Raw genomic sequence first — 23002 nt, 5'->3', positions numbered from 1 at the left:
GTCATTTCTTCAGTGTTGTTACATGAAAAGATATAAAATATTTACAAAAATGTGAGAGGTGTACTAACTTGTGAGATACTGTATGATCCCACTAGTAAAAGCAGACTTGGAAATGCCAATAAACATTATCATCGACTTGAATTGAAATCTCATTTAAGACTTATGATGTAAATTAGTTCACCATTTTGGGAGAAGAAACTTACCACAAAAGGCATCTCCATTTTGGTAGTTCTTGCCGTTTTGTGTATCCTCTTCATTCTGTACTGTAGATACATGCTTAGCTGAGGCACATCCCATATTTATCCAGTCAGGTCCTGACTGACTGATTGGAAAAAAACATTTCTAGTGGAACCTTTTCAAGTTGTGCCATGTACAGAAAGTTGTAACCACCATTGCTGAACCTGTGGGAAAAGTAAGATCCATTAAGACAAAAAGACAATAAAATAACTTAAAGCAGAAAAACATTTAAACATTAGCAATTAAAATGATAGTCAAATGAGTTTGCAGCTGACATCTATATACCAGGACTCGCTCTACTTTTTAAATGAGGAATTAGAGACCAAAAAGGCACATTCAAGATACTGCTTAGGTACTGTTACCATTTCTAGAAGTTCTACATAATACAGCAAGTGTTCACTTTCTGAGTTCAAGTCAAATTTAATACTTAGCTTTACTTGGTCACAAATGAAGCACAATGCATAGTAATATGTCTGGTTGTAATGAAGACCATAGTCTTATTTACATGGTATCTGTATGTAGCACTGCCCCCTAGAGAGCAGCTGGGAATTACACTTCTTGGGTTCCCCTGGGTTACCCCTAGAAACTGAAAGCAGATGAACATCAAATACAGTCCTTGGCTCAGTCAACGATCAGTCCAGGGCATGTGGTTTTTGTGTTTTATTTAGAACTGGGATAGGAGAAGGGATGAGTGGGATACTCCAATGTTAACTATGCACAAATCCTGAGGACAACTGACTGCAGAATGCGGCAAGGCCGCTGCTTCACCTTGCCACTGAAGTGAAAATAGATTAAATGTTCCCACTTTAATATACTCTTCAGGGTTAATAACTTGGCACCCCCTTTACTCTCACTGCCTGTGTGCTGACTCCAGCCACTGAAGTGGTCCCCTTACTGGGCAGACCGTTCGGCAAGCTCCTCTGTACTCAGGGACACTGTTTTTCCAGAGTTGCTCTGCTTTCACCTCCTCAGTCAGCTTCCACTGGACCTCTGAGTTCAGCCACACTTTGTTGGTCCACTAGGCCGGCTGCCTGTGACCACCTTCCACACCTTCAGAAGAGGAGACAGCCATCACTCTCCTTCTGGGACTTGGCTTCCCACCCAAAGACCCCCTGCCACATGTGCTCCTGGCTTTTTTACCCTATCCCAGGATGCACCTCTCTGTGTGCAAACCCACTGAGACCGTACAAAAGCCTGTGCGTCATTGGCCATGTTTCCTCCACTGTCTAACAAGCCTCCTCATTGGATACAGTGGGGACACTCCCTCAGCCCACATGAATCGCACATCGAGCACACCCAGCAGGCCTAACTACTGATCAGGCTCCCCTGATAAGCAGATAGAGCAACTACGTTTTACCTGCCTAGCACCTACCTAGGAGGGTGTACATGTATAATATAAAACTGAATAAGGAAAACCTAGTCAGCCACAAATACTAAATTAAAATCCTGTGATTGTAAATAGGGATGATCGAACCGTTCGGGTCGACCATCGGTTCGACCCGAACATTGACTGTTCGAAGTTCGGCCGAATTCCGAACTTTTTGCTGAAAAAGTTCGGAATTCGGCAACCAGAACCGACCAAAATGCAATGGGACAGGAACTGGGCTTTAAAAGCCCGTGATTGGACCAGAACCATCAGTAAAAGCCAATTGAGGGGGCAGGAGAATACTAGAAATGTGATTGGAGTGACTAGGGGGTCCAGAGGCCAATCATTAGTGAATATGCCCTCCAGTATATAAGATAGCCCCGCCAAATCTCTACCATTTTAATACAGGGCTGTGGAAGAGAGTGGAAGCAGTTCTGTTACTTCTGCTTCAAAGTGTCATTTAGCAATTATTAGTGTGAGGAAAGGGATATCTAGTGTAGTTAGGGTACTATTTTCCACTATAGTTAGATTTAATAATCTAGTTTCTGTAGGGAAAGTGTTAAGTGTAAGGGGACCGTAGTGTAGTGTAGGGTTAACTGACTGCTATGGCAGGGTGACAAAAACCTTCCATGTCAGGGTGACCGCTATAGAGAAAAGATCGTTTCTCTTAGAACACTTATAGAACCGGATAGTGGCTTCGCCCCTGTCACCCGGCTTTTTGTTGCAGGCGTTTATAGGGCTTTTTTGAGGACATGTTTGGAGTCAGGCATGACATCTGAACTTCTATGTAGGGGTATATATACACACACACACACGTATGTATATATACACATACACATATATAGGTGTGAAAGTAGCAGAAACCTATGCTTGCGCTAATGAAATAATTAACACCCATATGGCATCTCTGCTATAACACCTATATGTGTGTATGTGTATAAATACATATAAGTGTGTGTGTATATATATATACCCCTATACAGAATTTCAGATGTTTTGCCTGCCTCCAAAGACCCCCAAAAAATGCCCAAAAAAAAACGCCTGCTGCAAAAACACACCTGGGCGTTTTTGTAGCTGGCGTTTTTTTGGGCATTTTTTGGGCGTCTTTGGAGGCAGGCATAACATCTGTACTTCTGTGTAGGGGTATATACACACACACACATGTATGTATATATACACATACACATATATAGGTGTGAAAGTAGCAGAAACCTATGCATGCTCTAATGAAATAATTAACACCCATATGGCTTCTCTGCTATAACACCTATATATGTGTATAAATACATATAAGTGTGTGTGTATATATACCCCTATACAGAAGTTCAGATGTTATGCCTGCCTCCAAAAACGCCCAAAAAATGCCCAAAAAAACGCCAGCTACAAAAACGCCCAGGTGTGTTTTTGCAGCAGGCGTTTTTTTTGGGCATTTTTTGGGGGTCTTTGGAGGCAGGCAAAACATCTGAAATTCTGTATAGGGGTATATATACACACACACTTATATGTATTTATACACATACACATATATAGGTGTTATAGCAGAGAAGCCATATGGGTGTTAATTATTTCATTAGCGCAGGCATAGGTTTCTGCTACTTTCACACCTATATATGTGTATGTGTATATATACATACATGTGTGTGTGTATATATACCCCTACACAGAAGTTCAGATGTCATGCCTGACTCCAAACATGTCCTCAAAAAAGCCCAATAAAACGCCTGCAACAAAAAAAGCCGGGTGTAAAAGTAGCGAAACTACTAGCCTGTTCTATATTAATTCTAATACAAACAAACTTTTTTTCCTGGTTCTGGACATGCTACAAAGCTGGAACTTCACAGGTACACTTTTTAGACCCCCCAGACACTAAATCCAAAGAAATCTCTTTTTTTTTTTTTTTTAATAATTTTTTCAATAATTGGCTCTCTATCAAAAATGACAATTTTTAAGAACTTTTTTTTTGTGTGATTAATAGTCCCTGGGTATGACCCACAACCCGAGGCAGTTTTTAGGGGCATTTATTGGGTTTTAGGGCTTCAAAATGGTGTTTTTTGATTGCCGAAGTTCGGGTCCCATTGATTTCAATGGGGTTCTGAAATCCGGGCCGAACTTTCGGGAAGTTCGGGTGTTCTGGTCGAACCTAACTTTTGAAAAGTTCGATCATCCCTAATTGTAAACAATCACCTTGTAAAACAGCCCATTCAGTTTAAAATTGAAATGTAAAGGCAAAACATTTATGTATAGATTTAAAAAAACATTATAAATACCTTTTTTCCCCCTTTTTATAAGTGACCAAATTCCCTCTACTCCCTCTGTTCTCAGCTGTATAAGAGCTGGGGGGAGGAGAAGCAATAGTACACAGAGTTTCTCAGCGAATGGCTATGCAGGGGGGGGGGGGTCGGGGCCAGGACAAGTATGATCATTGGAGGAGTGCAAGCTGAGTTCCCAGCATAGCTAGAGAATAGGGATGGGCTGAGCAACCCCCTTTCTGGTTTGCAGCAAAACACCCGACCAGGGGGAAATGTTCTAACTCGAACAGCGAACCCCACTAAAGTCTATGAGAGCCAAACAGGAAAAATCAAAACGTGCCCGTTTTGAAGGCTTATATGCAAGTAATTGGCCATAAAAGGGGTATGGGGGTCTGGTTACTGCCCTGGGGGACATGAATGAAAAAAAAAATTCAGACAATAGTTTTTTCAGGAGCAGTGATTTTAATTACTCTTAAAGTGCAACAATAACAATGAAAAATTCCTTTAAATATAGTGCCTGGGGGCCCTCTAATATGCGGTCCCCTAATATGCTTGTAAAGTGGTGCATCTGTAGCATGGATAAAACATACTACAGCAAAAAAAAAAAAAAAAAAACACGAGTCAAATCCCATTTAAAATGACTCACAGTTACAATTGCCAGCACCAGGCTTTTGAAAAAAGCCTGGTATGGATTTTAAGGGGAACCCCCCCCCCCCCCCGCCCCCAAAAGGGACCTATGCAGTTTTTTTCCTCTTTTTTTTTTTACTGGCTCTTTTCTTTTTTTATTTAGCTGTCAACGAGGAAACCCATTGACAGCTGATAACTCATCGATTGTTAAGGACACCACGGCCGGATTCCCGGTCTCGCTCCTCAACAACCAGCTTACACTGCACCCTTATTGGGCAAAGCTTTGCCCAATCAGGGCACAGAATGCACTGTGCAGTGGTCAGTGCATTGCAGGGTGTTTGTTGGGCGAACAGGCAAATGTTCGGTAAATGGCTGAACAGGCAAGTGTTCAGCATGGACTCCTGCTCGGGCCGAACAATTTGCCCATTCCGACTAGAGAACTGACCACGGAATGTTCTCCTGCATAGCATGGTCAGTTTGTAATGGGAAAGCAGAGGAACTGGCAGGAACACCAGGGATTTCACACAAAAGGAGGTAATAAAAAGAGAACAGGATACTTTTTCATACAAGTACATGTTACAGCAGGCACATATCAGGAATATGAAATGCTGGGGTAACAAACACTTTAAATTTTCATGAAGTAGAACCTATGTCAAAACACACTGTTGCTGGCAATTTGATAAATCATTCTTTTTAATTAAGTTGTGTTTGGGTAAATCAATATAAGTGACTTTGCAATTTACAAAACATATATAACAGCAAAACCTATTTTACACCGCTACAGGAAATGCTTAGACATCTACTGTGACAAAAACTACTAACATTAGGGCAAAAGCAACATCTGTCTGTGTTTGATAGCTATGGCTTTTTAGGTAGGCCTATGGCAAGAGCACAGTGGACCTCTTCTGAGACCACCCTGCTGTGTTCTGCCTAATTAAAACAAAAGGCCAGGTCATCCCCTGGTGCACTCTGGTCTATTGACACAACTCAAACCGCAATGTCTGCACACCTCTTCTAAGCATAAAAATTGAGCAGATGCTGATTCTAATTAACAAAGGGGTGTAAAAACTCCCTTGTTAATAAGAAGCAATCAGTACTCTGCTCTGCTATATTTGTAACAGTGGCACAGAGAACAGAGCTGAAGCTGCAATCCTAGAATTCTCTACCACCCCTGCCCCCAAGCAGCTCAGAATGGAGGGAGGAAGGAAGGTTGTCAACCCCGCGGGCTCTGCTCATGTAGTGTAATCACTGCACTAGCAGAGAGCAGGCTTATTAGCTGTCAACTGACAGCCCACATGCCTTACAACAAGTTTACACTTTGTGGGAATCTGCTGCAGTTTTCTAGAACCTGGAGTGGGTGGTACAGACAGACTTGAAACACATTATAATGGTGCAGGGAGTTTAGTTAATTTTAAGAATGTTGTTAACATGAACACCTTTCTGAAAAAAAACATTTTTCTGGTGTCTCTGTCTAGCTCTGCCTTGCTTAAGACCAATACATGGACAGAAAGGGAGTAAAAATATTCCTAAAAGACAGCAGTAAAAATCAGGCAGGGGTTTTCATTTTACCCAAATATCTAAATGTTTTAGCTACAGTTCCATTTTAATTACTTGGTTTGGCTGTATTAGTGGCATGTTCCTAGTAGTTTTTTTTTTTTTAAAACAATCTCTTTTTTTTTTGTTATATGAGACATTTTTCTTTTATAAGCCATCCAAGCCAATCACAAAACTTTTTAGATGATATTCACTACACAAAAATATTAAAGCATTCTACAAAACCATTCAAAATATACTTTGACAAAATAAAATCAGTTGAAAATAAAAGGGATTTCACCGGTAATGAATAAAAATTACTGGTTTGTAAGACTGGCAGAATTCCAATTTTCAATTGGACAGGTCTCACATCCCCCAAGATGTCTCTCATGCAGACTACATTTTAAAGTGTCCCTGTGTTATGGCATACTGTATATTTGCCAAATGACATTCACATAAATGTCTGCTTGGCCTGCAAGGAGCTGTACGACTGCTTACATTCCTGAGTCCACTACATTACATGTGTAATAAAAAAAAAAAAAAAAGCCAGCTAAAAAAAGTAATAGCCTGGAATTTCTGACTTGCTGCTCACTTTTTACTACATCCATTGCTTTTTAGACGGTTCACATAAGAGTCTGCCCAAATGTACAGTAGTGTAATGAAGGAGGCTGTCTTGACTGTTCGCATTAATTTATCCAATGTATTCTAACCAGATAGATAAGATTAATATAACTGATGATTAGAAATATGTTTTTACTTCTTGAGAACACAAACAAAAGAACCCACTCAAAACATTGTGCAGTGCAAAAGTATCATCTAAATAACCTGGAGCAAAAGTAACTGCAACAGTAGGCTACTAAATATTTTGGTAATAGATGTGCATATGCACGGGATATCAACCCCTATAGTAGAGGTGGTCTGTGCAAAAACATACATATTACCCATTATACAAAATTTGCAAAACCCTGAAAAAAATATTATTAAATTGATATTCTTCACAGTATTTTTTTATTTTTTAAATATCTTTTCTTTATATATGTGTAAATTTGTAATTGTAGAAAAAAAAATGAAGTTAGAGACGTAAAGGGGTAGTAAACTTAAAGGGGTAAAAAACAAAAAAACAAAAAAACAAAAAAAAAAAAAACACCTGCAAGCCAATAGCATAATGTGCATTGTGTACTAGCACATATGAAATACTCACCTTGGAATGAAGCCCTCCAGCGCTGTGCTGTCACCTCTGAGAGGGCTGACATATTCCAGAGCCTCGATGATGTCCCTCCCACACGTGCACGCGAGAGCCCTCGAAGCTCTGCATGTGCCGGTGACATAACTGACTGCCAGGGGTTTTTGTATCTTAGTAGTACTCTTAGGCACAACAGACAAACAAATCAGTGGTGCTGCAGCTACAAAGGTACCCCAAGCCTAAACACATAGGAGCCACAGTTTAAAATCAAACAGCAGCTGTCTAATGGATAGTAAGTAGAAGATTTCGCCTTCCACATACCTCAAATTGGGGGAAATTGGGGCTAATCTGAGGTCTAAGAATGCTGGAGTTGGGGCTGATCTGAGGTTTGATGGTGCGGGAATTGGGGCTGATCTGAGGTCTGAAAGTGCAGTAATTAGGGCTGATTTGAGATCTAAAGATGCAGGGATTGGAACGGATCTGAGGTCTAAAGGTGTATGAATTGGGGGTTATCTGAGATCTGAAGGCACAGAAATTTAGACTGATCTGAAGTTTGAAGGTGTAGGAGCTGGGGCCAAACTCATGTCTGAAGGGGCAGGAAAAAAGGCTAGATTTAAACATGTTTTGTGTGTGCATTAGGTAATATAATAACCAAGGAGTTTAACTTACCCTTATCAGTACAACTAGAAGTGTAAAAATGTAAAACTATATATGACTATAGTGCGCTATTGTTCACTGGCACGCTGGTTATCCAATTCTTGTAAATGGGATAGTCGATGTGGAAATGTTTGTTAACCCCTGTACTAAAAAACTCTGCAAATGCAGTGTATAAAGTTAAAAGAAAATGGGATTTTTGACATGCCATAAAATCCATTTCTCTGATGTTCATTGATAGACACAGCTCCTGATTTTCATAACCATTGGGTTATACTGCCTCCTACAGCAGTAGGACACTAGGCAGAAAAAAAATCTGGCTACGCCTATGGGAAGTCCCAGGGGGTATAATCCCTCTCTCTGCTATAGGTACTCAGTTTTGTTACAAGCAGTGTCAGAAGAATTACAACCCCACAGAGGGGTGAGTGCGGTGTCCATCAATAAATATAAGAGAAATGGATTTTACGGCATGTCAAAATCCCATTTTATCTTTCGTTTAATGACCAACACAGCTCCTGATCTTCATAACCATTGGGATGTCCTAAAGCAGTGTTAAACACGAGGGGTGGGAACAGCAAAAAAAAATCCCAAGGTTAAACAGTAGTCAACCAGGCAATAGGAGCTCAACTTAAACAACTGTAGCCCACCTGAAAAAAACAATACACCCTCAAAGAGTATCAGGGCCTCTAAACAGCAGCCTGCAAAACCTTGTGGCCAAAAGAAGCATCCGCATATGCCAACACATCCACTTTATAGAACCTTGAGAAAGTGTGCACCGTCAACAAGGTGGGCGCCATGCAAACCTGCGTCACTGACCCCTGATGACGAAAGGCCCAGGAAGCATTAAGTGCCCAAGTAGAGTGCACCTTGACAGGGAAAGGAGGAACCTGACCCACGATGGAATAGGCCTGAATAACTGTCTGTCTGATCCATCTGGAAATGGTCGCAGAGGAAGCGGACAACCCTTTCCGAGGCTCATTCGTGAGCATAAATAGTGAGTCTGACTTCCTAAAAGACTCCGTAGCTGCCAGTTACACCCTAATTGCCCAAACCACATCCAAGGCATGCAAGGCAATTTCCTTTGGATGTTTTGGCCTGGGACACAGGGAAGGCAACACAATGTCATTATTCAAATGAAAATCAGAGACAATCTTTGGGAGGAACGACGGACAGGGGCGAAGAACCATCTTATCTCTGTGAATCACCAAGTAAGGTAAACGACAGGATAATGCCACCAGTTCCAACACGCTGCACGCAGAGGTGATAGCCACCAAAAAGGCTACCTTCTGAGACAGTGTAAGCAAGGGAATCTCCTGAATATTCTTAAAGGCAGGCTTCTTGAGGCCTGAAAGCACCAAATTGAGGTCCCAAGGCGGCAATGGAGACTGCATTGGAGGAACCAAATGTTTGATACCCTAAAGAAAAGGTATACAGCAGGGAGTGTGTGGCCACGGGTCCCACGCCTTTCCCTGCCTCATCTATCTAATCAGATCCTGAATCCGATTCGGCCGCCGATGACATGGATCACCCTTATTAGTCTGACAGGCTACAGCTAAATGGCAGACCCAGGAGGGATCCCTAGGCCTCAAGGACAGACCCAGGCAAGACGGGGGGCCCTGGCAGGAGCCCCCATCAGTTACAACCCTCCCCCCACAGCCATGGTCCAGTCACCAGAGGCGCACCCCCCGGCAGCCACCGCTAGCATAGCACCCTTCCCCCACCCCAGGAGGTGGACCAGACCACCCACACAGCCCCAGGAAAAGTGGAGGGGGGTAGGATGGGGACAGATACCTGACAGGAAGGAGGGGAACCTGGCAGTCCAACCGTCCCAAGGAGGGGTCCACGTCCACCCCAAAACCCTCCAGGAGGAGAGGCGGGCCAGCTACTCACCATACCAGGAAGCAGGCGGGGACCACTGCAGACAGAAATCCTCACTATTGAAATGGGGGGCTGTCGGCAAGGAGGAACTTTACCAATCGGGCCGAGACCCAGTCATATGCGACCTCGCAAGACATTTTAACTTGCAGACCAGCCCCCGTCCACTGGGGTTATGTCGCAGCCGACCTAGCGTAGAGCTGAGGTCTGCACACGCTCGCTGGCAAAACTGGGGTGACCACTGTATCTAGATTATAAAGCCCGTCGCCCAATCCGGCAGTTGAATGTAGATCTCACAGGAAAAAACCAGGAGAAAATAATTCTCTAAAAAGAAAAAAATTGCCAGGACCAGAGATCCCAGCAAGCAATCAAGTCCTTACTGAGTACCTATAGCAGAGAAAAGGAGTATACCCCCCTGTGACTGCCCATAGGCATAGCCAGATTTTTTTTCTGTCTAGTGTCCTACTCCTGTAGGGGGTAGTATAACCCAATGGTTATGAAGTTCAGGAGCTGTGTCCGTCAATGACTGAAAGAGAAAAACATATTTAAATATTTTAGCCTGCTGAAAGTAGTATTAAACTCCCAACCAAACATGTATTATATTGCAGCCTACCAATCATTAGGTGTGTTGGCAGCATTGGTTTTCTTTTCTTGGCTTTTTCCCCTCTGCTTTTACCTGGTGATCTGGCTAGTAACAAACCTCCTGTATAAGTGGAGGAATGATCACAGGGGGCACAGCAGACAGCAGCATTGACAGTCTGGGGTGAGGGTAGTGTTAAATGTATTAGCAGATTTAGATACTCTAACAAATTGAAGCCGAACACCAGCATACACTTTATAATCAGTTACAGTCAACAGTTTTTTTCCTTTTGGGATAAAGAGTTTTACATGAATAAATAAAAGCTGATCATTTTAAAATTACCCCTGCCAGTGTTAAAGCGGAGTTCCGGGCACAAAATCGATCTTTTTTTTGTGCCCGTCCGCTTGTTCACCTTCACCGGAAACAGAATTGGATAGTTAGGTTTTTTTTTTTGTACTCACCTTGTAATTGTAGATCGAAGATACTCACCTATTCTTCACTTCCTCCCTCTGTGCCGTGGCTCCGCCGTCACTTCCGGGCTTGCAATGATTCCTGGGAGCTGAACGTCATCGCTCCCAGGAATCGATGCGACGGCACCGGCCCCGCTCGTCACTTCCGGGGCGACGCCGCATTCCCTGCTAAACAGCCCCGGAAGTGAAGAGAGGGGCCGGTGCAGGCGCATTCTGGGAGAAGAGGATGCGGAAGAAGACGCGGAAGAGGATCGCGCCGGCTTCAGCTGCCCACAAGAGAGATGGAAACGCTGTGGAAGACATTTTATAAGTAAGTATTTCTTCTTGCAGGTAAGTGCGAACCGGGACAGATCAGAGGCTAGCCATTGTGGAATGTGCTAGCCCTGACTGTCCCAGGGGTATGTTTATTGAAAAATGGTTTCTGTGCCCTGAACTCCGCTTTAAGCGATTTGTTATATCCATATATACTGATTCTGCTGGAGAGAATGTGCTGTGAAAAACAACAGACTTGCTGGCTGGATTACCAAATGAAAATAGAAGAAAGCAAGCCTAGAAAAAGGAAACTAATACAGCCATCACATCTACGAATTGGTAAGCTGCGATATAATACATTTTTGCACTTGAAAAGATTGTTCATGAAATTTTATTTTGTACAAGATTTTATTTTTAATTTCTTGCAATCCATATGTATAAACATATACAGTATATGCTTACATGTGGGAATAATGCTGCCTCCATGGTTTTGCCCATTCTGCCTGTAGCTTAGTTTCCTGAATCTAATTAATATATGGAATGACAGGGTTAGCTAACCATGAACGAAAGCTGTAGAAATAGGACAACTGGAAATACTGACTGCCAGTCAAGTATCCCATAATAAAAAGACAACACAGACAACTAATGCCAGATAGTTGACTAAGCTGTAGAAAAAGACATGTCCATCAAGTTTAACCTTTAAGACTCTACAGTTCAGCCCAGAAGATAGTAAAGCAAAACCTCCTCAACGACTGAGCATAAGTGGCAAACAGAAACTCTTCCTGACCTGACAATAGCAGATCAATTCCCGGTATAAAAATATTACAGTGCTATTTTTAGTAACGGTCATTGTAATCAACACTGAAATATAGTTATTGTGTACTTTTTAGAACTGGGGAGCAGTGAAACCATAACAGAGTTGGGTTGTTAAACCCTTTATTTAACCACTCTGATTATTTTAATTTGGGAGCAGGTCCATATTTGTTATGCGGGACAGGGAACGAAAATTTAAACAAGTAGGTATACATTTCACTTTACAGTTATGCATGTGGTGTATCTTCCTACTACTACTGTTGTTAAAGCAGAACTTTACTCAAAAAGGGAAAGTTCTGCTTTAAGTCCCCCCCCCCCCCCCAACCAGTTTTGACAAGTACCAGCTGCCACTTCTGGTTGGATTGTCTAGGCCAGGAAGCCAGGGATTAGTGAAGAACTAGCCCAGGTGAGGACAGCATTGGATCCCTGGACATGTGAGCCTGGTGGCATCGGATGGACAGAAACATAATATCCCAAGAGGTGTTCTATTGGATTAAGTTCAGGCGAGCATGGGGCCCATTCAATGGTATCAATTCCTTCATCCTCCAGGAACTGGCTGCTTACTCTCGTCATATGAAGCTAGGCATTGTCGTGCACCAGGAGGAACCCAGGACCCACTGCACCAGCGTAGGGTCTGACAATGGGTCCAAGGATTTTGTGCCGATATCTAATGGCAGTTAGGATGCCATTGTCTAGCCTGTAGAGGTCCATGTGTTCCTCCATGGATATGCCTCCCCAGACTGTCACTGACTCACCACCAAACCGGTCATGCTGAATGATGGTACAGGCAGCATAACGTTCTCCGCGACTTCTCCAGACCCTTTCACGTCTGTCACATGTGCTCATGGTGAACCTGCTCTCATCTGTGAAAAGCACAGGGCACCAGTGGCAGACCTGCCAATTCTGGTGTTCAATGGCAAATGCCAACCGAGCTCCATGGTGCCGGACAGTGAGCACAGGGCCCACTAGAGGATGTCGGGCCCTCAGGCCACCCTCATGAAGTCCGTTTCTTATTGTTTGGTCAGAGAAAGTCATTCCAGTGGCCTGCTGGAGGTAATTTTGTAGGGCTCTGGCAGTGCTCATCCAGTTCCCCTGGCAAAAAGGAGCAGATACCGGTCCCACTGATGAGTTAAGGACCTTCTATGATCCTATCTAGCTATCCTAGTGTAACTGCCTGTCTCCTGGAATCTCCTCCATGCTCTGGAAACCTTCTGGCAATTGCACATATTGATGTGCCATCCTGGAGGAGTTGGACTGCCTGTGCAAAACTCTATAGGGTACAGGTATTGCCTCATGCTACCAGTAGTGACACTGACTCTAGCCAAATGCAAAACTAGTGAAAAAACGTCAGAAAAGAGCAGCAGGGAAAAGAAAATGTCAGTGGCCATCACCTGTAAAACCATTCCTGTTATCTCATTGTTGCCAATCTAGTGCACCTTTTAATTTAACACCAAAGCAGCTGAAACTGATTAACAACCCCCTCTGCTACTTAACTGACCAAATCAATATCCCAGGAGATTCATTGACTTGATGCTATACTATGATTAAAAAGTGTTACTGTATATACATCACTGCTCAAAAATATTAGGTATCTCACAAAAGTACACCCCTCACTTTTTCGTAAATATTTTATCTTTTCATGTGACAACACTTTGCTACAATGTAAAGTAGTGAGTGTACAGCATGTATAACAGTGTAAATTTGCTGTCCCCTCAAAATAACTCAAAATAACTGAACACACAGCCATTAATGTCTAAACCACTGGCAACAAAAGTGAGTACACCCCTAAGTGAAAATGCCCAAATTGGGCCCAATTAGCCATTTTTCCTCCCCGGTGTCATGTGACTCGTTAGTGTTACAAGGTCTCAGGTGTGAATGGGGAGCAGGGGTGTTAAATTTGCTGATATCCCTCTCACTCTCTCATACTGGTCACTGGAAGTTCAGCATGGCTCCTCATGGCAAGGATCTGAAAAAAAAAATGTTTGCTCTACATAAAGATGGCCTAGGCTATAAGAAGATTGGCAAGACCCTGAAACTGAGGTGCAGGAAGATGGCTACAACCATACAGCAGTTTAACAGGACAGGTTCCACTCAGAACAGGCCTCACCATGGTCAACCAAAGAAGTTGAGTGCACATGCTCCGCGTTATATCCAGAGGTTGTCTTTGGGAAATAGACGTATGAGTGCTGCCAGAGGTTGAAGGGGTGCTTAGACCATACACCGCACACTGCATCAAATTGGTCTGCATGGCTGTTGTCCCAGAAGGAAGCCTCTTCTAAAGATTATGCACAAGAAAGGCCGCAAACCGTTTGCTGAAGACAAGCAGACTAAGGACATGAATTACTGGAACCATGTCCCTTGGTCTGATGAGAACAAGATAAACTGATTTGGTTCAGATGGTGTGTCAAGCGTGTGTGCAGGCAACAAGGTGAGGAGTACAAGGACAAGTATGTCTTGCCTACAGTCAAGCATGGTGGTGGGAGTGTCATGGTCTGGTGCTGCCGGTACTGAGGGGGCTACAGTTCATTGAGGGAACCATGAATGCCAACATGTTCTGTGACATACTGAAGCAGAGCATGATCCCCTCCCTTCAGGGGCTGGGCCGCAGGGCAGTATTCCAACATAACGACCCCAAACACCTCCAAGACGACCACTGCCTTGCTAAAGAAGCTGAGGGTAAAAGGTGATGGACTGGCCAAGCATGTCTCCAGACCTAAATTGAGCATCTGTGCGGCATCCTCAAACGGAAGGTGGAGGAGCGCAAAATCTCTAACATCCACCAGCTCCGTGATGTCGTCATGGAGGAGTGGAAGAGGACTCCAGTGACAACCTGTGAAGCTCTGGTGAACTCCATGCCCAAGAGGATTAAGGCAGTGCTGGAAAATAATGGTGGCCACACAAAATATTGACACTTCGGGCCCAATTTGGACACTTTAACTTAGGGGTATACTCACTTTTGTTGCCAACGGTTTAGACATTAATGGCTGTGTGTTGAGTTATTTTGAGTGGAAAGCAAATTTACACTGTAAGAGCCGGTTCACACTGGGGCGACTTGTCTGGTGACTTGGTCGCCTGACAAGTCGCCTGCCATAGATTAGCACAGGACCCGTTCTAATAGGAGCGACACAAGTCGCTCCGACTTAGAAAAAGGGTCCTGTACTACTTTGGGGCAACCTGGAGCGACCTGCATTGACTTCAATGATATGAAGTCTGTGCATGCCTCTCCGAGGTCGCGGTGCGCGCTGTGCACCGCGACTTCACAGGTCGCCCCGGCAAGTCGGGTCCCTCCTATGTGAACCGGCTCTTATACAAGCTGTACACTCACTACTTTACATTGTAGCAAAGTATCATTTCTTCAGTGTTGTGACAAGATATAATAAAATATTTACAATAATGTGAGGGGTGTACTCACTTTGTGAGATACTGTATATGTGTGTGCTTTTTTATACTTTTGTGAGTACTCATTTATAATTTGTCATTGTAATGAAACCTTGTCGGAACTTACTAGACCAGAGTGGTCGGGCTGTCTACCTCCTTTCCCCTAACTTTGCAATTTAACCACTTCTGGACCGGAAGATTTTTCCCCTTAATGACCAAGCCCTATTTTGCGACTCGGCACGGTATTAGTTTAACGGACAATTGCGCGGTCGTGCGATGCTGTACCCAAACAAAATTTACATTCTTTTTTCCCACAAATAGAGCTTTCTTTTGGTGGTATTTGATTACCTGTACAATTTTTATTTTTTGCGCTATAAACAAAAAAAAGAGTAACAATTTTGGAAAAAAAAAAAAAAAAAAAAAAAAACAATATTTTTCATTCTGCTATATAATATTCCCCAAAAAAATGTAAAAATCAAAATTTAACATTTTAGGCCGATTTTTTTTCAGCTACATACTTTTGGTAAAAAAAAAAAATTTTGCAATAAACGTATTTTGATTAGTTTGCTCAAACGTTATTGCGTCTACTAACTACGGAAAAGATTTATGTAATTTTTATTGTTTTTTTTTTACTAGTAATGGCGGCGATCTGCGATATTTTGCGGGACTGCGACATTGCAACGGACAGATCTGACCCCTGACTGACATTTTTGACACTTTTGGGGGTACCAGTGACATTACTACAGTAATCAGTGCTATAAATATGCACTGTTACTGCAATAATGACACTGGTAGGGAAGGGGTTAACAGTATAGGTGATCAAGGGGTTAAATGTAAGCCTATGGGAGTGATTCTAACTGTATGGGGGTTGGACTTGGGATGTGATCACAGAGACATGCGATCCTACATAGCAGGATCACATGGGCTCGGTGATCACTTCAGGGAGGACGGACGGACGGCTGTGTTTACATCAGCCGACCATCCTTCTCTCAAAGCGGGGAGAGATCGCTGGTGTCAGGCGGCAATTGGAGCCACCTGACACAGGCATCGGCTTCCCCACTGATGATCGGGGGCACGCACGCGCCCCCTAACGGACTTCAGGCGAGCGACGTAGGTCTACGTCGTTTTGCCTGCCCGAGCCACCCTGACGCAGGAAAAAGGTGGCGGGTGGTCGGGAAGTGGTTAATAAATGTTTGCCTTTGGATTTAATACTGCTTTAACACCACACCAAGTCATCCTGCCCCAAGCTCTCTTGCATCACTAGCAAAAGTTTGAAAACCAAAATTACCAAAATAAGGACTATGGTGCATTGGTGCGCTACAGCATTGCCTAGAATATATCCATGCCAAGAATATATATTATATATATATATATTGCATGCCAAGTGCCAGGAATATTATATATATATATATATATATATATATATATATATATATATATATATATATATATGCATATATGTATTTTTAACCTTAGAGCAGAATGCCTGTTTAACAGCGTGAGTTGTACTTGTATGTTTGGGTGTTTGGTTTTAATGCACTGGGATACCAAAAATAGTCGACTGGTATATATCTATATTCCTTGTAAATAGATGATCAATTTTTCCATTTCAGGTTGTTTAGGCACAAAACACCTATGTTCTTCTAATGACAACATGTTTTATGATACAGCAGGGGACATATTCAATGTTAATATAGATAATCCCAATCCCAGAATGTTTTCAGGCTTTGAAAAGGTACCAAAAAAATGACATTTGTAATGTTTCACATCATCAGTGACAATTATTTTTAGTTACAATATGCTAATGTGTTCTCCTAAAAACTCCCAGCTGTCTCCGCATTTATAGTAATGTTCTGCATGCTGCTTTTGATGAGCCTACACAGTGACGCAGCTCATGGTAGCTAAAAATCAGTTTACATTCTGCCTCCCAGTCTCTGCCAATAAATGTTGTTATGGTAACATCTAATTCAGGAATACTTCACAGCAACACTCTAAAAACATACAGCAGATCCCCGGAAGTGGAATTATACACAACATTAGCGGGGTATATGTATATACTGTGAAGGGTAGATAAACCTATAAAAATGTTCTAATAGACTGCAATAGTAATATCAAAGAAAAACAAGTATCGGCTATGCACTACAATCGTAGCTGAATAAGATGTCATTAGGGGCTATGCAGATGCTTTGAGTCATGGGACAAAATCATTTGGCCATACTAAACGATTTTATGGGAAAGGCAATCCCTTCGACTTTTTAATGTTATTTGTGACCCTGATGCACAAAATTCACACACACATGAATAAAGTATATAGAGGATAGCTACACAGCCAAAAAAGGTTGAGACCATTTAAAAGTGCATCTTTGTGGAAAGATCTTTGAGAAGTTGAATCATGCCTGTACATCTGACTGCTAGAATTACCAATAAAGGCCTGCGCACCACTATTCCCAACCAACAATCAGAGATTTCTAAGGGTGCCTAATCCTCTAGACTAGTGATGGCAAACCTTGGCACCCCAGATGTTTTTGGACTGCATTTCCCATGATGCTCAACAACACTGCAGAGTGCAGGAGCTTCATGGGAAATGTAGTTCCAAAACATCTGAGGTGCCAAGATTCGCCAGCGTTGTGTAACAACCTGATAGTACAAAATTTTTAAATATATAGAGTACATCATTCAAAGAACGCTCTACAAATAAAATTGTATTCAACATATATAGAAGCACAATAGGTACATATGTACAAGTATGTCATATCACATCAATCAAAAACCACAGGAGTATTTTCTATATTGTGAATTCCAATCTATATAAAAAATAATACATGCATATACGTTACATAGGTAAAGTGAGCACCACATATAGTAGCTGATGTTCATAAATGCATACAAAACGTGCTAGTACTAGTACTCAGACCAGCATTTCCAAAAGTTACAACATTACAGTGCAAATTTCAGCATTTAGGCTACAAACCAGTACAATATGCAATTAGCAATGTGATTATCAGACTGGCGCGACACGACTTTGTGGGTTGACCTGTGATACATATAATTGATGTCAATGCAAGTCGCCTCCAGGTCGCCCCAAAGTAGTACAGGACCCTTTTTCTAAGTCGGAGCGACTATTAGAATGGGTCCTGTACTACTCAATGGCGAGCGACCGACCGCGACTTGTCAGGCGACCAAGTCTGAATGGACTCTTAAAGTAGATATATGGCAAAAAACATATTCCTTATTTTATTTTCAATATATTAAGTGTGTAGATAAGGGATAGGACCCTAGAGGGCAATAAATTAGAATGGGCAGACACACACACACATGAAATTGACTCTCACAGTGACACTGACCAGCAGTGTGCAGCAGCACAGAGGATGAGAACACCTCACCAAAATGTAACGACCCCTCCTGAGTCACAGTGGCAGTATCTCTCATAACAGGTGGTTCCTCTAGTCCACTTCAGTCCAAACACCACTAACAGTCTCGCTCCCAACTTGCCTTGCTCCTGACACGCACACACCCCCTGTCCAGCTATCCTAGAATACCTGCCTGCCTTCTGGAATATCCTCCATGTTCTTGAGACTATGCTGGGAGACACAGCAAACCTTCTGTCAATGGCACGTATTGATGTGCCATCCTGGAGGAGTTGGACTGCCTGTGCAACCTCTATAGGGTCCAGGTATTGCCTCATGCTACCAGTAGGGACACTGACCCTAGCCAAATACAAAACTAGAGAAAAACAGAAGAGAGGAGAAGGGAAAAAAATGCCAGCGGCCATCATCTGTAAAACCATTCATGTTTTGGAGGTTGTCTCATTGTTGCCCATCTAGTGCACCTGTTAGGTTCATAAACACCAAAGCAGTTGAAACTGATTAACAACCCCCTCTGCTACTTAAACTGACCAGATCAATATCCCAGGAGTTTTATTGACTTTATGCTATATTCTGATTAAAAAGTGTTGCTTTAATTTTTGGAGCAGTGTATAATATATACACACATATACACACACCTAAATATAAGGAATAATATAAGTATATGTGCCATTCTATCGTTGTCTTTATTGCATTTTGCCCCTTGATCACAGTCAAATCTACATCAATGCTTTTCAGATGATGAATGCTGTACTTCAGACTCATCTGCCAAGGTGTCAATCAATACCGATAACTGCAATAACCACAAAGAAAAATTAGCTCTGTAGCCAGAGACTGATGATTTAATTACATTCACAGTCAATGGGGGTAAAAGTGCATGTACATTTGTTTTGTGCAAATGGGGCAAAAGACAAATGTTATTAAGCTGTTTCCTGTACTGGCTAACACCGCATTCACACTGAAGCGGCACGACTTCGGGGGCGACCTGTGAAGTCGCGTGCAGCGCGACTTCAGCGCGACTTGCACGGACTTCATAAAATTAATATTTATGCAAGTGTCGCTCCTATTAGAACCGTTCCTGTACCACACAATGGACCGCGACGGTCCGCGACTTGTCAGGCTGACAAGTCGCCTGACAAGTCGTATTAGTGTGAATGGACTCTTAATGTATTTCATTGATTTAAAACAGAAAATGACACATTTGGCCACTAAATGACACTAAGTAGCACAGGAATTTCCCATGGTACTTAGTGTCATCTAGTGGTCGAATGTGGTATGAAAAACATTCAACCAGTGCAGGAATTAGCCTAATATTTGTTTTCTGCCCACCTCACACACAGTGAAAATACATATACTGTCACTGGGTGAACTGCTATGCATTTTTTAAAATAAAATACACTCCTTGGTGAGAATGGAATCTGCAATAGTACACATCTAAAAGTGAATTCTAATTCAAATTTGACTATCGTGTATAAAAAAAAAGCACATTCTTCCTAAATCAAAATATTTGTGCTTATGTCTTCGGCTGGCCATTCACATTGAAACTTTCCAGCAGTTTTAACCACTTTCATTTAAGCTGGAATCTAAATTCTGTGTGATTGTATGCACAAATCAGTCCTTTTTGGACGACAGCAAGAAACATTGGGGGAAAATCTGATTGCTTTAAACAAAATGACCATAGTTTATTTCTGGCTTTGAACAATATGGTCAACAGCCTGTACTAAAACTGTTAATTTGTAACCCAGTTTGCTTGATCAAAACCAGGTGATTGGCAAATTCTCAGGTAACCATTTTTGATTGAAAATATAGGAACCCAATAGGTTCTAAACCCGCGCAAATTAATAACCACAACAAGTAAACAATGAAGAGCTGCGTGTTGTAAAAGTGTAAAAAATACCTATACCCTGAAAATAAACAAAGGAACCGCATCCTTTCATCATAAAATACATATCACCATAGTGAATAAACAATAGTGAATATAAATCAGTACGTCTTCATTTAAATTACATAACAATTGTAAAGTCCATAAATAATCCCACATGAATAACGTCCTTAGTGAGTATAGGAAAGGTTCCTCTAGACTAGCATGCAGACGCACTATACACTTATGCGGTCATCCATTCAATATGTATATAAATAGCGTATTCAAAGCTCCAGTGTTGCTATATAGAGAGGGAGAGGAAAGAACACTCTCATGGGGCAGTAATTTAAATAATTTATTTAAAAAAGAAGGTTGTATTGCACTTACATCAAAGAAATCAAGGATCAGCATGTATTGTATAGGAATCGCCGGTTTGTGCTCCACCTGCATTCCAGCTGACCGGAAATGACGTATCTCAAACACCACCCAATGCCATTTTGTCAGTCTATGTCTGACGTCCTCAGGGGTTCGATTTGGAATACTGCACCATGAGAGAGTGTTCCTTCTTCTCCCTCTCTGTATGGTAAAACTGGAGATTTGAATATGCTATTTATATACACATTGAATGGATGGCAGCAGCGGTTTAAATGCATTCCTGTGTATTTCCCATATGCGCAATTTGACTTCCTGTAATAGGGGTCAATCAAGTCTGGTGAATGTATAGTGTGTCTGCATGCTGGTGGAGAGGAACCTTTCCTATACTCAATGAGGACGTTATTCACATGTGGGATTATGTATAGACTTTGCAATTTTTATGTAATTTAACCACTTCCGCCCCGCCCACCGTACAATTAACTGCGGCACTCTGTCGCTTACAGGCAAATCGATATAGCCCTACGTTGCTCACCCACGAGACTGTAGGGGGCGAGCGCGAGCCGCCGCCAGCGCGCTCCCACCCCCCCTTGTTCCCTGGGGATTCAGCGCGTGTGACTGGAGGCTCCGATGGCCGCCGGCCACTCGCGATCTTCCGCAGCAGAGGGAGAAAGACAGATGGCTGATGTTAAACACAGTCGTCTGTCATTCTCCATGAAGCACAGAGGCTATGCGCTCCTGCTATATATGATCGCATGTCTCTGTGGTTACTTCACTAGCCACGCCCCCTGACAGTTAGAATCACGCCCCTAGGGACACACTAAACCCCTTGATCACCAGTAAAGTTAACGCCTTCCCTGCCATGTGTCATTTTTACAGTAACAGTGCATATTTATAGCACTGATTACTGTAGTAATGTCAATGGTACCCTCATCAGTGTCAAAAATGTCAGTCAGGGGTCCAATCTGTCGGCTGCAATGTCGCAGTCCCGAAAAAAAAATATAAAAATCGCAGATCGCCGCCATTACTAGTTAAAAAAAAAAACAATAAAAATGACATAAATCTTTCCCGTAGTTAGTAAACGCAATAACTTTTGCGCAAACCAATCAAAATACGCTTATTGCAATTTTTTACCAAAAATATGTAGCAGAAAACAATTTGGCCTTAAATGTAAAAAAATGAAGATTTTTACTTTTTTTTTTTTTGAGAATTTCATATAAAAAAATGTAAAAAATATTGTTGTTATTTTTTCAAAATTGTCGCTCTTTTTTTGTTTATAGCGCAAAAAATTTAAAAATCGCACAAATCTTGATCAAATACCACCAAAAGAAAGCTCTGTTTGTGGGAAAAAAGGATGTCAATATCATTTGGGTACAGCATCGCACGAATCACAAAATAGGGCCTGGTCATTGAGCAGCCAAATCCTCCGGGGCTAAAGTGGTTAAATGAAGATGTGTTTATTTATTTGTCTATTCACTATTGTTTATGCACTATAGTGATATGATATTTAATGATATAAGAACGCGGTTCCTTTGTTTCTTTTCACAACCATTTTTGATTGTACTGTATGTTCTGTTCCCAGTTGAATGAAAAGTGGTTGAAGTGGTCTGAAATAGCCAAACCTATGGCAGCCTTATGGGTAGATTAATAAAAATGAGTTTTAACACAGACAAGGGTATAAACCTGGATTTCATCCCATTTGCTGACATCTGCCCTGATATTTATGACATTTAGTGACTGCAATTGTATGAACCAAATCTCACATTAGCATTTTAGGCTAACATTTTAAATTTGCAAGGCACTAAATGTGTCTGGTTAAGATTCTGGTGGGTCCTTTAAAAAAATGTATGGCAATTACTGATTAAATCAATGAGTCACCATATATTAAAAAAACAATTAATGTAAAAATAAAAAAAAAAAAAAAAACAGGACAGCAGATAGAATATCCACAGTGTTAGAAAATCCAGGTCTCCCCTCTTTATTTTTAACACAAAACTGGAAACATTAATGGTGGCAAATGCATCTTAATTGGATCAATGCACAGGTGATCATGCTTCATAGCTCTGGAAAAAGAGCTATTGAGGCCCAAGCCGCAAATGAACATGCACTGCTTAAAATGTATGTCCAGAGTCCAGGGCTGGAACTTTAGTATGAATCGGTATACCCAATCTCCCTTTTTGTTATTTG

The 23002-nt window shown here is 41.9% G+C and overlaps 1 protein-coding gene across 1 annotated transcript in view; it reads right to left on the bottom strand.

Moving 5' to 3' along the window:
• LOC309561996 (uncharacterized protein C1orf21) overlaps positions 1-23002 on the bottom strand; it is a 188339-nt gene that overhangs the window by 48908 nt on the left and 116429 nt on the right. The window contains exon 2 of the mRNA XM_082266091.1: positions 204-401. Coding sequence (XP_082122217.1) covers positions 204-297 — 94 coding nt within the window. The 5' untranslated portion in view covers positions 298-401. The remainder of the gene's footprint in view (positions 1-203; positions 402-23002) is intronic.

The sequence above is a fragment of the Pelophylax lessonae genome (genome assembly GCF_965119305.1).
Source record: "Pelophylax lessonae genome assembly, chromosome: 8".
NCBI classification, from domain to species: Eukaryota; Metazoa; Chordata; class Amphibia; order Anura; family Ranidae; genus Pelophylax; species Pelophylax lessonae.
Note: the sequence above shows the minus strand (reverse complement) of the source record. Positions and strands in the feature narration are given on the sequence as shown.